Source organism: Macrobrachium nipponense, chromosome 14, assembly GCF_015104395.2.
Source record: "Macrobrachium nipponense isolate FS-2020 chromosome 14, ASM1510439v2, whole genome shotgun sequence".
Taxonomy (NCBI): Eukaryota; Metazoa; Arthropoda; class Malacostraca; order Decapoda; family Palaemonidae; genus Macrobrachium; species Macrobrachium nipponense.
This window is the reverse complement of record NC_087207.1, coordinates 55,592,896-55,608,444: the sequence shown is the minus strand read 5'-3', so window position 1 is coordinate 55,608,444 and position 15,549 is coordinate 55,592,896. Positions and strand designations below refer to the sequence as shown.

Sequence of the window (15,549 nt, the reverse complement as noted above, 5' to 3'; positions counted from 1 at the left end):
TAAAGGAATGTAGCTCAAGATACGAGCTATTATAAGGTAAGAAGTGATTATAGTGTTCCCCATTGCATTAGAGGGTGCGTCTGATCGGCTCTGTCTCGCTCCAGGCCTAGACCTCTTCCAAGCTCACAGGCCCAGAGGAGAAGGAATGTCGAAAGCCGTACGGAGGTTATGGAGAATCCCCACCGATCAGGCGTCCCCTCGGCAGGTTCTGTAGAACGTCCCAGACTGCCAGGGATAGCCATTGGAAAGGCATCCTAATTCAATGTGTTCCCCTTATTATTATCGTCTTAACGAATAAGGAGAAGAAACATTCAACGGCGTAGGTTAAATGAAAATGCAAGATAATCTCGTCTGGCTATCGGAACCTCAGAAGAGACGGAGAAAGGTTGCGGTAGAGGCATTGCCCTATCCGGGTTCGTCCCCCCGTACAGTTGGAACGGGGGGGGGGGGGGGGGGGGGGGGGGGGGCTCTTATCCCATGGGGGTTTGAAATAGTTATTTCAATAAATTCCTCATCGGTACATGTATATGAAAATATATCTATTCTGAGAAGATCGAATTAGATATTAAAGGATATTTGTTGATCGAATGAATTATATGGATCTCGTTTAGTGATTACACACATATATATAATTTTTAAGCTTCTAGCTCCTTGGGCATGAAGCTCCGGTAAAGAGGCTCAATGCGCCTAAAGCGTCTGAAACAAGGCGCAAAGCGTCTGAAACGAGGCGCAAAGCGTCTGAAACGAGGCGCAAAGCGCCTGAAGCACGATGAACCAGGATCTTTCATCGGAAATGGAAGTCCTTCTCATCAGAAGAAAGGGAGGGCTATGTCGAAAATGGAAGTATTGTCGAATTCTAAGCAAGAACAAATATACAAGAGATCGGAACCTTCCGCACAGACAAAACCTTCCGCACAAGCGGAACCTTCCAGAAGGCGGAAGATTCCAGATTCAAATAACCTTCCAGACGTACAGAACTTTTCTTTCCAGGCGAGGATCGCCTTTCAGATGCTCGTAACTTTCCAACAAGAAAACGTTCCAAGGGCGATACGTCTTCTAGGATCCAGGAGTATTCTGATCACGATACTCCTCCAGGCGCCAGGAGTATTCGGAACGCGATACTCCTGCCAACACAGGAGTATTCCGACGAGCATGATACTCTCCCAGGCGCCAGGGAGTATTCGGAACGTGATACTCCTACCAGGCGCCAGGAGTATTCTAGGCAAGATACTCCTGCTTAGCGCCAGACACTTTCTCCTAGCAAGAAAGAGCTTGACAACCGCCGAGAGTCCTCCAGAACGAAGTGAAAGACATTCAAGGCTTTTCCTGATAGGGACGGGAGTTGTCGCGCAGGCGGCCGTTGCCCTTGTCAGGATCGTCTTATTGCAATAAAGGCTAGAGCAAGTTCGGTTTTTTCCAGGCAGGGACTCAAGATGTAGCACAGGCTGCCGTAGCCCTTGTCAGGTTAGAGTCGATACTGCGAATAGCCCTTCACCTTTCGAAAGGAAGCGCTCTCCTTCGGTTGCTCAATCTTGCCCCAAATTGAGGAATGGAAGATAGAGCAGAATTGTGAGAATTAGTTCAGTATTAGTAAGAGGATATTGAAATCCTCCTTCCAAAATCAGATTGCAACCAACCATTTTGACAGAAGAGGGGCAATCGTTTGGAAGTTGAACAAGATTCGTACGAGCTCTCATTCATTGATTAGAGGCTCTTCCAGATAAGAAAGGCGTAAAATACGGACTTATCTCCAAGATAATAAAAGCTGGAGAGATTCTCTTCGATCCTCGGTTGTCATTTGCAATATCTTTCGACTAATACTCATTCGGGATTATTGACGAAATGAACGAAGAGAGTAAGATTTCTATTCTTTCTCTGCATGTCAGAAAGAAAGAGGTGTCGTAGAAGGCTTGCTGTATATGACTACTGAATGACAAGTCTAATACGCATACCTAGGTGCCTCTGGTTCGCTACGGAATTGTCTATATCCTTAAAGGATTTTTACTAGTAAAGACTTCGATTAAAAGGTTTATTACGACAATACCTATTCAGCCTCGGTATTTAACAAAGGTTGTTTGCCTAAAATTTGCATTATTGAGAGTTTTCTTAGACTCGAGAATAATTTTATTATTTCCATTCATTGAAAGGAGTAACTGGCAACTCAGAATGAAGGCAGCCAGGCAGTGAACGACACGGCTGTTGTGAGCCAATCTAGTACCATCCGGTTCTCGGTCGTGAATGGTTGGTTACATCTTTCTCTCCTAAAGGATCGAATGCTTCACCGTATATTCCCCATAAAATCAGGGACTTAACCACGAATTGAGGGAATTTTTTAGGCAAACATGAATAACATCGTATTCGTTTTGCTAAGGATATCTCTCTGCCTCGGCGAGGAAAGAATGTAGTAGAAAATTCACCTTAAGATAACGATAACGCTTAAGCCTTATGCACACACCGTGGTTTAATTAACAGCGCTCCTACTATCCTTACAAGAGTTTCCTAGATGAATGCTGTTACCACAATGTGATAGGATTATAAAGAATTTTAATTAGGCAGAGCACGATTTAACATTCATTGGAAAGAGTTGTCAGACCCTGCGGAAAATATTCACAGATATCTTCGCAAGGCAGAAGATGAACGACCTTCTTATAGATTGCTTCCTTTTCCTCGAAACAAGAGAGGTAGCAAGATACGCCATCTTTAAATTTTAAGAGGGGAATAAACTTTAGTTTTTTTTTCCCCTAGTTGTATATATTCTTAACACATATTAAAATAAATGGGCATCTAAGGAAGAAGATGAATGCATCATTTTGGCAATAAAAGGTTGGATTCACAGAAGTCACGTTCTTCTTTCAGCATGTGTCGGAAGGTTTTTCTAAGAGATTTGATCGGAATCTATTATAAATATTGGACCTGAAAACCTATTCACTCTGAGTCTGTCTGCGTGCAGACTGACCCAGAAGTAAATATGAATGAGAGGATTTTTCAAGGGAAGCTTGATAATTCCTTTAAATATGTGAAAGACATAGAGTTGCTGCAGATCGTGCTAGATAGAAAGGGGAAACTGTCCTCTTCCGATACCTCTGTGAACTACATAAGGATTTTCTTCCCTTTCAGAGGGAAGAATCACCTTGGTAATTTATGCTATCATGAACACAGTGAAAAGATATATTCTGTCTAGACAAAGAATATTAGAGATAGTAGAGAATTAAGATCTTCGGGATCTTATACAATACCTCTATACGATAAGATTAAGAGATTCTATACTTGAATGGGATCCTAATTTGGGCCTCAGATTCCGTGACCAAGACAAGATGGAACTGCTCCTAATCAAATGTTTCTCTTGGTCCTAAACGATCAAGAGGACAATGAAATTTGGGCTTTAGAATCTGGTCTCAAATTCTATGACGACTCGGCAATGGGTTCTGGCCAGCATAGTAGGTTTGGCAAGAGAACTAAAGCCTTTTATTCCTGGATCAACGCTGTTAGATAGAGGTTTCGTTGTCCGGGTAATGTAGTGACATTGTCATCTACAGAAGAAGAAAAGGTTTAAACGTTTACTGACAGAGTCTTTGGAATGCGAGAAGGGCTCAAACTACTTCCCAAAAGGTTCAGAGAGATACATTCAAGAGCTAGAAATCAACCAATTTCAGCTCAGAATCTCTTTAAAGTCCAAGCTCCTTCCCTTCCTTCGGGCAAGGATAGGAAGCTTCTGCAACGAGAAAACTCATCAACATGTAGAGGAGAACTCGTTAGCAACGGAAGTATGCAATAATGATCCTCCTCGGAGGAAGACTTGTCTCTCTTGGAATTTTGAGATTTCCTATTGTCTACGGGATGGAGCGGACTAAATTGTGATGAATGTGCAGGAGCAATTAGCGTCTTTGGTAGGAGTACTTTCTAAAGATCATACTCGTAAAAAGGATGATAGACTTCTGATGAAGAGATCCAAATACCGATCTCCTGTCGGGCGCGACGAACCCTACAGGGGAGTTGTCGCACAAGCGGCCATCTCTGGGGGGAGCGATGGCGTTAGGCAGGCGAGACGTGGGAAAGGAAGTAACTCCTGCCAAGCGTCCTGGCGCCAACTAGGAGCCAGGCGCCAAGTAGGCGCAAAGAGCCTGACTTTACTATAGATCGTTCTAGGCCAAGATCTTCATCCAAGCAACAAGAGCCAACTGGAGAAGAGAGAACTCCTGATAGGAGTATAGCGCCCGCTAAGCGCAATACTTGCCATTCGAAAGGCCATTCCCATGAGCGATACTCCCGACCAAGTCACAGGAGTATTCGGAACTAGATGCGCCTTCCATAGGTCAGGAGTATTCGGGAAGAGATACTCCTGCCAGGCGCCTTGAGTACTCTGACCTCGATACTCCCTCCCAGGAGCCAGGAGTATTCTAGACTTTTTACTCCTACCAGGCGCCAGGAGTATTCGAAGCGCGATGTGCCTACCAAGCGGCCAGGATATTTCTGAGCTTAATACTCCTAACAGACGCCAGGAGTATTCGGAACGCGATACTCCTGTCAAGCACCAGGAGTATTCCGATGAACACGATACTCCTCCCAGGCGCCAGGAGTATTCGGAACGTGATACTCCTACCAGGCGCCAGGAGTATTCCGATCACGATGCTCCTCCTAGGAAAGCGATATTTCTGCCAGGCGCCCGGAGGTATTCCGAGACGATACCTCCCCCAGGGCCAGGAGGTATTCGAGGAGCGTACTCCTGCCAGGCGCCCAGGAGTATTCAGGGACGAGGAGTATTTCCCGATCGCGATACTCCTCCCAGGCCCGCCAGGAGGATCGGAGCGCGGATACGCCTGACAGGCGCCAGGAGTATTCGAAGCGCGATACTCCTGCCAGGCGCCAGGAGTAGTCGGATGAGCGATACTCCTGCCAGGCGCCAGGAGTATTCAGAGACGAGGAGTATTCCTGATCGCGATACTCCTCCCAGGCGCCAGGAGTATTCGGAGCGCGATACTCCTGCCAGGCGCCAGGAGTATTCTGAGCTTAATACTCCTAACAGGCGCCAGGAGTATTCGAAGCGCGATACTCCTGCCAGGAGTATTCGAAGCGCGATACTCCTGCCAGGCGCCAGGAGTATTCGAAGCGCGATACTCCTGCCAGGCGCCAGGAGTATGCTGAGCTTAATACTCCCTAACAGGCGCCAGGAGTATTTGGAGCAGATGCGCCTTCCAGAACGGCAGGGAGTATTCGAATAGTTTTACGACTGTCAGCGCCAGGAGTATTCTAAAAAACAGGATAACTCCTCGCGCCAGCCAGGCGCAAGCCAGGCGTTAGGCTTCACCAGATGAGATCCAGTTCAAAGGAAAGTCCTAGTCTTCTTTGAAACAATGGTGATCTCTAAGCATTTCATAAGTGACTTGATGATACCTTCAAACAGCTGAGAATTTAAAAAGCTCTAAAGTGCGAGCTTTTGCAAATTCTTGTTCTTTTCGTAACAAATGTCAGGAAGACATATTAGCTTTAACATATAGGAGATGCAATATGGGGTTGACTTCTCATTACACGAAGGACTTCAAGTTAACCTACGAGAGATTCTTCTCTCTTGGTTTATACGTATCAGCGGATACGTTGCTGGGATAAGGAGCCGACACTGATCCTTTAATAAGGATTGAATTTATTTTAACTCAATGATTTTTATTGGAGGTTTGAAAGGAGTTTGGGGGATAACTCTCTTTCAATTTAGCGCGAACCCTCATGTTAGGAACAGGTGATCGGGATCGGTGTTGCGCTCCTTAAATAAGTGCGTGTTGTCATATAAGCGGATGTGCTCCCATTGACAAACGCCAGTTAGGATTCTGTCGAGTAAGTGGAAGAGACCCCATCGACAGATCCACAAGAACTCTTGGCCACAGATCACTATCTCGCTAAGGCTCTTGAGATGAAGCAGACTCCTATGCAATAGCTAGGAAGTCAAAATCCTTCGTCTAGAAACACAGAGGAACTAAGGTCTATAAATACCTACAACATATGTTGTTTACCTGTCTAGTCAGTAACTAGCTGTCTCTTGCCCTCCACCAAAGGGTGTCAATCAGCTATGTAATATCTGACAGGTAAGTTGAATGTATGAAAATGATATTGTTTATAATACAATAAAGTTTCATACATACTTACCTGGCAGATATATACAATTAATGACCCACCCAGCCTCCCCGCAGGAGACAGGTGGAAGAGAGAATCTGATTAGAAAACGGGAATAGTTCCTAGTCCTGCCTCCCAGCGGCAGGCAGGTAGATCACCTGACCTACCTGTAGCGTGTGCCGCGAAATTCGAATTTCTGTCGGGGACGACGGAGTCGATAGCTATGTATATATCTGCCAGGTAAGTATGTATGAAACTTTATTGTATTATAACAATATCATTTTTAATATGAAAATTTCATGATTGTCCTTTGGTTTTGGTTACGAATTATGGCTACGGTAAAAATGCTGGAGGTAATTCTAAAGAATAGCTCCACGCAGACTGCAAGGAACGTAACCGCAAATGTGACATCCACTAGGGATTGGGGCGTCCAATGTATTTCGCTGTGTTTAGTACCGGCCCCTGGGGGTTAATTACAATGGACCACCCAAAAATAATGTTTAAATTCTTAATAAGCAACCCGAATGCTATAGGAAATTGTAATTTCCAAAGAAATACCTGACGCGGAGTTGTTATTAAGATTTACCATGCTGGAATCTGATTGGTTGCTTTGTATCAAGATTATCCAATTAACTGCGATTTTGGAGGTCATCCGTCCAAAAAAAGCGTGCGTCAGTTGACTGCCGTGGATTCCGTTGTTTAGATGTGCAGTAGTAGTTCATTTTGTAGAGGAGTTTTCGGTAGATCTATAGTACTATTCCGCGGCAGCCTAGACTATGGCAGTTGCGGTTTTTCTATGCAGTTTTACCTCCTGAACAAGAATTTTAAGTAATATTTATTCGGACGACTGTAATTAACCCCCAGGGGCTCGTACTAAACACGGCGAAATACATTTGACCCCCCAATTCATGGTGGCTTTCGTATTTGCGGCAACGAACGAAGTGGAATGCTTATATAGAAATACCGAGTTTTCCACCCTGGCAAGTGAGGTATGGGGAAGGGATCTAAGTAAGGTTAGGTTAGGTTAGGTGAGTGTGTTTAGGTTAGACAGCTTCTTTTATTTTATATTTTGTTCATGCAACTTACCTGTCAGATATATATATAGCTGATAATTTCCGACACCGACAGAATTTAAAACTTACGACACACGTAGTGGGAGTCAGGTGGTTATACCCATTCCCGCCGCTGGGAGGCGGGTATCAGGAATCATTCCCATTTTCTATTCATAATTTTTCTGTCGCCGGTGTTGTGACTCTGTTTACAGCACCTCCGTCTGGATTTGGAAACTTTTTGCTACTTGAGTATCCCTTTTGGTTCTTTTTTTTGGATTAATTGATTGGATCGGTGGCTAGGCACACGTTATTAGTGGATTGATTTGATTTTGGTTTGGACTTTTCTTGGAATAATATTGTCAGGGTCTCAGTACAGCTAGCGCTAGGTTCTGCTCTAGAACTGATTGTAGAGGTAGGCTACTGAAGCTTCAGTAGACCCACATCTGGTATGTAAGAGTTGCAGGGAGCATGAATGTGTGTATGAAAGCCGTTGCAAGGACGTGCGAAAGACTACAGATTCTGAGTGGAAGGCGTATGAGACCTATCTTAGGAAACTTGAAAAGGATAGGTTAAGGAGGTCTTCCTCCAGGAGTGTTTCAGGCGTGCAAGAAATTAATGTTTCTCCTGTTAACCCTCCTTCTGTTAATGCTCCCTAACCCTGTAGTTTTGCCTCCGGGCCCTGAAGCAGTGTCTGTAGAGAGTAATACTTTATCCTTAATAATTGGAGTCGATTCGTAATCTAGAATCAAAAGTGTTGGCTCTTGAGAGCAAAAGTGACGTGCAAAAGTGCAGTGATACCCCTTGTGTAGTGGAGGGTGCGTCAGATCGGCCTCGTTTCGCCTCTAGGCCTGGACCTCTGCTTGACTCCCAGGACCTGGGGAGGGAGCATGTCCGAAAGCCGAAGGAGGGTTACAAGAACCCCCACCGATCTGACGTGCCTTCGGCAGTTACTGATGAAAATCCCCAGACTGCCAGGGATCGTGCGCGTGCACGTCTCCTCAAGGAGTGTTTTTTCGTCATCGGAGGCTTCATCCCCACGTAAAGGGTGGAGTTCTCAAGGTGCTTCACGTCCGCTGAAAAGGACGGCGCGTAATGTTGACGCTTCACGTCCTAGTTCTGCCGCTTTTGCGATCTTTCGCCTGACAGTGCGTTCGCTGCTTTCCCGCCGCAGAAAAGGCGTAGAGAGTCTTCGGACTTGGATTCAGTTAGCTCGTGCGAGCGATACAGTCGCTCCAGAGCTCGGGAAGAGGCCGTACCTGGGAGGAGGAGGGGGGTCGTCCCCTCGCCGCTCTCCTGCTCACAGGATCAGTCCCTCCCCGGAGCAGGAAGATTCGCCAAACAAAAAAGAGGATGATTCAGTCACTGCAGCAGCAACTTCAGGACGCTCTTGACATCTTGCTGCTAGAGAGTCTCTTCCGCGTCGTAGGTAAGGATGAGAAGCTTCCTGTGAAGAAGTCAAGACCCGCCCTTTCTCCTCGCTCGCCTCTCTCTTCGTTCGAGTCTCCCTCTAGAAGTTCGTTCTGCTCCCCAGCAGCTCTCTAGAGGAGGTGAGAAGTTCGCTTCTCGCTCTCAGGATGAAATATCTCCCGCTCGCAAGTCTTCGTATGTTCGCAAGCGAGTGATGGACGCTGAGCGCGCTTCTGTGCAAGTGGAGCGCGCTTCAGGTGCCGCCAAACGCGCACCAGTTGTTTGATAAACGTGCACCAGTGAGCGGCAGCCGCTCGCTGACTGACGCTCGGCGCGCACCAGTGGAAGCCAAGCGTGGCACGTAGTGGGACGCTTCGGTGCGCGACCAGTGGACGCCCAAGCGTGTGTTAGTAGATGTCGACCGCGCACCTGTCGGCGTCCAAACGTGCGGATTCGGACGCCAAGAGCGCGCGCTGGTAGACACCAGTTCCTCACCGATGCAAGTTCAGGTGGATGAAGGAACCCTTCCTGTTCGTCAGTTTTCTTCAGAGTTTCCTCCTACTTCTCCAGTTTCTGAGGAAGGAGTTAGCGATGATTTAGTAGAAGCAGAGGAAGAACAGCAAACAGCTACTGTCTCATCGGACTATAAAGTTTTGATGCGTCTGCTACAGTCGGAGTTCGGAGAAACTTTTCAACCGGAAGCCCCTCGTACTCCTCCTTCTCAATTTTCTTCTTTTAATGGCAACGAAGGCATCGGGGTTCATTAAAATGAGAAGTCGCTTTCCCACGAAGCAAGCGTTCCGGAAAGTCCACCCCTGGAGTGGATGGAGAAGAGGAAAGCGTCAGGAAAGTCCTCTTTAGCTTTACCGCCTTCAAGACTCTGCGGTAAAGGAGGCATGTGGTATGAGACAGGAGAGGACATAGGCGTTAAACTACCAGCCTCTGCTCAAGGTGACTTTGGGAGCATCGTAGACGCCTCCAGAAGAGCCCTTCTGTCTTCATCAAAAGTCACTTGGACCCATAACGAGTTCGACTTTCACCTAAAAGGCCTCTTCAGGACTCTAGAGGTCTTCAACTTTCTTGACTGGTGTCTTGGAGTTTTAGATGCCAGGTCAAGGAGTTCTGATACTATTAGTCTGGGGGAGCTGTCCAGCGTACTTTCTTGTATGGACAAGGCCGTCAGGGATGGTTCTGAGGAGTTGGCTACGCACTTTAGCTCGGGGATTCTCAAGAAGAGAGCGCTCTTTTGTAACTTCACGGCCAAATCCGTCTCTCCAACGCAAAAGGCGGACTTGCTTTTCGCTCCTTTCTCAGACCATCTCTTCCCCCATGCTATGGTTAAGGACATAGCTTCAAGCCTTCAGGAAAAGGCAACGCAAGATCTTCTGGCTCAGTCTTCTAGAAGGCCAGCAGCTGCTTCATCTTCTGGAGCTTCGTTTGCCAAGAAATCGAAGCCCTTTCGTGCTGGACCTTCCTCGAAAGCAGCCTCCCGAGGAAGAGGCTCTTCCAGAGGAAAAACCCCTGCTCCGTCAAAGAGTAGGAAGTGATTCGGAAGTCCTTCAGACGCCGGTAGGAGCCAGGCTTCTTCGATTCGCGAGAGCCTGGGAAGAGAGAGATGCCGACCCTTGGTCGCTGGATGTCGTGAGGAAAGGGTACAGGATCCCGTTCTTGAAGTCGCCCCCGCTATCCTCAACACCAGCCAAAAGGATTTGTCTCCCTCTTATCGAGGAGAGAAGCAGAAAGTGCTTTTTCGATCTGCTGGATCAAATGATCGAGAAGCAAGCGGTGGAACAGGTCTTCGACCTGGAATCGACCATTGGGTTTTACACCGCCTGTTCCTGGGGCTCCGAAACATTCGGGGGGGTGGCGACCCGTCCTCGATGTCAGCAGCCTAAATCTCTTTGTGATAAAGAAGAAATTCAAGATGGAGACGACTCAATCGGTGCTGTCAGCTTTGAGACCGGGGGATTGGATGGTCTCACTAGACCTCCAAGACGCGTATTTTCACGTCCCCATCCATCCCCAATCAAGGAAATACCTGCGATTTGTCCTGAAGGGGAAGGTATTCCAATTCAGGGCACTTTGCTTCGGTCTGACCACAGCGCCGATGGTTTTCAACCATTCTAATGAAGAACGTGGCAAGGCTGCTTCATTTGGAGAATATACGGATCTCTCTCTACCTAGACGACTGGCTTATTCGAGCCTCATCGCGGAACGGTGTCTGGAGGACCTGCACACGACCATGACGTTAGCAAAGTCCCTGGGGCTTCTGGTAAACCTCGAAAAGTCGCATTTGACTCCGTCTCAATCTTTAGTCTATCTGGGGATTCAGATGGACTCAGTGGGCTTTTCGGGTCTTTTCCGTCCCAGGGGCGACAACTTCAATGCTTGGAGAAAGTGGCGACCTTTCCTTATGGGGAAGGAAACATGCTTGGTGAGGGAATGGATGAGCTTGCTGGGGACCATTTCCTCACTGGAGAAGTTTGTTTCTCTGGAAGGCACCACCTCAGACCTCTTCAATTCTTCCTAGCCAACAGTTTGGAAGAACAAGCAAGATCTGGAGGCGATCTTGTGTTTAACGAGAGAGGTGAAGGATCACCTAAGTTGGTGGTCAGATCCTCGGAAGCTCGCAGAAGGCTCTCCCTCAAACTTCGGAACCCGACCTAGTGTTGTTTTCCGACGCGTCGTCCACTGGGGTTTGGGGAGCAACACTAGGAGGGAAAGAAGTGTCTGGGGCACCTGGAGAGGGGAAACAGGTGTCCTGGCAATCAATCTGAAAGAGCTGTCAGCCATTTATCTGGCTCTCAGGTTTTTCCAGGAAGAAGTATCCGGCAAAGTCGTTCAGATCAATGCGGACAACACCACAGCGCTGGCATACCTAAGAAATCAAGGGGGAACTCACTCGCCTTCTCTGTTTGCCATCGCAAAGGAACTCCTTTTGTGGGCAAAAGCGCAAGAAGTCACGATCCTGACAAGGTTCGTGTCAGGAGTACAGAATGTTCGGGCGGACCTTCTCAGTCGGCGAGGACAGCTGTTGCCGACAGAGTGGACCCTTCACCAAGAGGTTTGCCAGTCGCTGTGGAACCTGTGGGGCTGTCCACAGGTGGATGTCTTCGCAACGTCCAGGACGAGAAGACTTCAACTCTATTGCTCCACCCCAGTTCTGGACCCGGGAGCAGTCGCAGTAGACAGCCCTACTTTGGAGTTGGTCGGGCCTAGACATATACGCTTTTCCCCCGCTCAAGATCCTCGGGGAAGTGATGAGGAAGTTTGCGGCATCGGAAGGAGCGAGGATGACACTCATCGCCCCCTTCTGGCCGGCAGCCGCTGTTCACAGAGGTGATGTCCTTCCTAGGTAAACTTTCCGAGGTCTCTACCCTTAAGGAAAGATCTACTCAGACAGCCCCACTTCGAGAGGTACCACAAAAACCTCCCCGCTCTGAGTCTGACTGCGTTCAGACTATCAAGAAGTTGGCCAGAGCGAGGGGTTTTTCAAGACCTGTGGCGAAGGCGATTGCCACCGCAAGGAGGCCCTCCTCGATCGCTATGTACCAATCGAAGTGGGCTGTCTTCAGATCCTGGTGCAGGAAGAAGGGCATTTCCTCCACCACAACCTCTGTGAGCCAGATAGCTGACTTCCTTCTTCATCTGAGAGAAGAAGTGAAGTTGGCTGTTCCAACTATTAAAGGCTACAGGAGCGTGCTTTCTGTAGTCTTTAGACACAGAGGACTCGATTTGTCTAATAATAAGGACATTCATGATCTCATTAGATCGTTGTTCGAGACTAGGAAGGTAGTCCAGCCTAAAGTACCCTCGTGGAACTTGGATGTGGTACTCAGATATTTGATGTCGAGTAACTTCGAACCGCTTCATTCAGTTTCTATCAGGAATCTGACGAAGAAAACGATCTTCCTAACCGCTCTGGCGACGGCGAAGAGGGTTAGCGAAATTCAGGCCATTAGCAAGCAGATTGGCTTTTCAGAAAGTAGTGCGGTGTGTTTCTTTAAGTCCCATGTTCTTAGCAAAGAACGAGAATCCTTCCAACCCGTGGCCGAGGTCCTTTGAAATCAAAGGGTTGTCAGATATAGTTGGAAACGAACGTGAGAGATTCCTGTGTCCTGTCAGGGCTCTAAAGTTCTATCTGCAGAGAACTAAAGCTTGCAGAGGTTCATCGGACAATTTGGTTGGTGTTCAGTGAAGGAAACCTGATCTTCTATGTCGAAAAACGCACTGGCGTTCTTCATCAGGAATACGATTCAAGAAGCGCATAATAAGTGTAGTGACAGTGATTTAAAGCTTCTGAAAGTAAAAGCTCACGAGGTGAGAGCTATTGCTACTTTCGGTAGCCTTTCACAAAAATATGGCGCTCAAAGATATTTTGAATGCCACATTTTGGAGAAGCAATTCGGTGTTCGCTTCACACTACCTGCGGGAGGTGAAAGTGACATACGAAAATTGCTTCTCCCTCGGACCATACATTGCTGCAGACACTGTTTTGGGGGCAGGAGGTAACACTCATCCTATCCTTTAGGGATTAGGGGGGTTTTTAATTTGTGTTTATGGTTGTGGGGTGACCGCCTGGGGCGGGTCTCCCTTCCATTAGCTTAGTTAAGTGGGATACCTTTGGTAAACTAAGCCAGGTGGTGGTATTTTTTGTCTCGTTCCCCGCCCTCATTAGTATGGTCCATGGTCTAGTCACGTCGTGGTCTCGCGTGTTTGACAGATCATCTGGAGTGCACCAGCTTCATAGGTCTCTACCTTGCTGGCAACTCTAGTAGCACAAGGCATACTTACGTGGCAGTAATCACGAAGCCAGCTATGCTAACAGGTAGGAATCAAGATATCAATTATCTGCACATATGTGTTTCCTAAATCCTCTATTCTGTCTCTCCCACCACCAAAGGTGGGATTCAGCTATATATATATCTGACAGGTAAGTTGCATGAACAAAATGATATTGTAATGATACAATTAAGTTGTTCATACTTACCTGGCAGATATATATAATTAAGTACCCGCCCACCTCCCCTCAGGAGACAGTGGAAATAAAAATTATGAATAGAAAATGGGAATGATTCCTGATACCCGCCTCCCAGCGGCGGAATGGGTACTAACCACCTGACTCCCACTACGTGTGTCGTAAGTTTTAAATTCTGTCGGTGTCGGAAATTATCAGCTATATATATATCTGCCAGGTAAGTATGAACAAACTTAATTGTATCATTACAATATCATGTTTTCTTCTAAGTTAGGTTAGGTGGGTGTATTTAGGTTAGACAGCTTCTTATTTTACTTGTTTTCTGTATTCCCCTCCTAAAAATTGTGATTTCCCACTTTGGAACCCCATTATTGTAGTTATTAAGGGGGCCCTGTATCTCTAAATCTGATTATTTGCGGCAGAAATAAGGGTAAAATTCATTGAGAACACAGTTTAATCAAGGGAAAGTATAATTTTATATCAGAAATGATAATTTGACTGAAACTGTAATTTTACCCTTTTCTTTCAAAGTTTCATTTTTCATGACACATTCTCTGTAATTATTCTTTTATATTTTATATAAATTTGGTCTTAGAACATCCTTGACTTTATTAAGGGTCATTGACCTCTACTGAGGAATAGTGCTAGGCTAAGCTTGTATGTCCTAGCCTAGGGGTGTTATCTTACTTCCTTCACAACAGATTATGTTTGCTATTAATAGGAGGACTTCTAGGCCTAGTCGTTCTTGTATTCTGCTCCAATTTAGGGTAATTCTAGCCATTAACTCTGTAGGGATTACAAGGAATGTTCTCGTGAATATGACAGCCACTGGGTATTGGGACGTCAAATGAATTTCGCCGTGTTTATTACTGGCCCCTGGAGGTTAATTACCGTTGTCCCCCCCAAAATAACGGAAAATCCTTAATAAGCAATCTAAATACTATAGGAAACTGTTATTTCCAAAGAAATACTCGATGCAGAGTTATCACCTAGATCTACCCAATATAGTATGTGCCTACAATGTGTTTTAGGCTAATTTGATAACTAGGTAGGCTCTGATTTTTTTTTCAAGATCATAAGTAAGATTTAATTTGTAAAGCTTTTGGAAATTAATTTTTATAGGCCAGGGCATTTGATATCTCTAGGTTGTAAGACACACCTGCTTTTGGCAGACCATTATACAGTTATTTTAATGTTATTTTAAAGCTGAATAATTGTACTATTTTTGTGTTATGTTTAAGAATAAAAACCAGCAATCTTAATATCAAAATGGTAAGTTGAACTTAGCTGGGGGGCAAAAATTTCATGTCTGTAAGTAATTATTATATATAAAAAAAGCTAAAACAGTTAGAGCATGCATGCACCATTTGGTTTAGTTTTTCAAATTGTATAGTATTTCATTGTTATTGCATTTACAAAACAAGGGAAAATATTCAATATGTGATGGTTATGTATTTGGAACTGATTTTGTGGGAATTCCCTTAATTGGCTCCTATTTTGAGGGAGGTAGAGTTTATCCATCCCCCAACACTGCAGATGCCATCCTCTTGCTGTTAGTTATCAAATCTCTGATTTTAAATTCTTTTTGAAGTCTTGTATTTATGGCTTCATTTGATGTCATTGTCTGCAGCTTGAAATTTTCATGGCTTCATCAGAATCTCAAAGGGTTTAAATCACTTACATTTGTGGGCTATATGATTCAGGTTTTGTAAACTGCTGTTTAAGTTTAGAAGGAGGATGTACCTGATATAGTATTGGTGGTAGTTCTGAATTTTCTCTGTTTCAGGCTGCAATATGGCACTGCCTCAATCACTATTCTTATGTGGATGCAACTTTCCTGGCTGAAAGGCTGTTTGCTGAAGGTGAGTTTTATCAGTTTATGATTCAAGTGACAGAATGCATATTAAGTAAATATTTTTTTTATTGATCTCTCAGATAGCTACAGATTGACAAAAAGCCAAATTTTCCTGAGTCAAGACTAGAACCATTGCATAATTTTTTTTTTCTTTT

The 15,549-nt window shown here is 45.6% G+C and overlaps 1 protein-coding gene across 1 annotated transcript in view; it reads left to right on the top strand.

Annotated features, from left to right (window-relative positions):
- The window catches only part of LOC135226241 (cell division cycle protein 27 homolog), an 83,801-nt gene that overhangs the window by 8,839 nt on the left and 59,413 nt on the right, over positions 1 to 15,549 (top strand). The window contains exon 2 of the mRNA XM_064265684.1: positions 15,326 to 15,401. Coding sequence (XP_064121754.1) covers positions 15,326 to 15,401 — 76 coding nt within the window. The remainder of the gene's footprint in view (positions 1 to 15,325; positions 15,402 to 15,549) is intronic.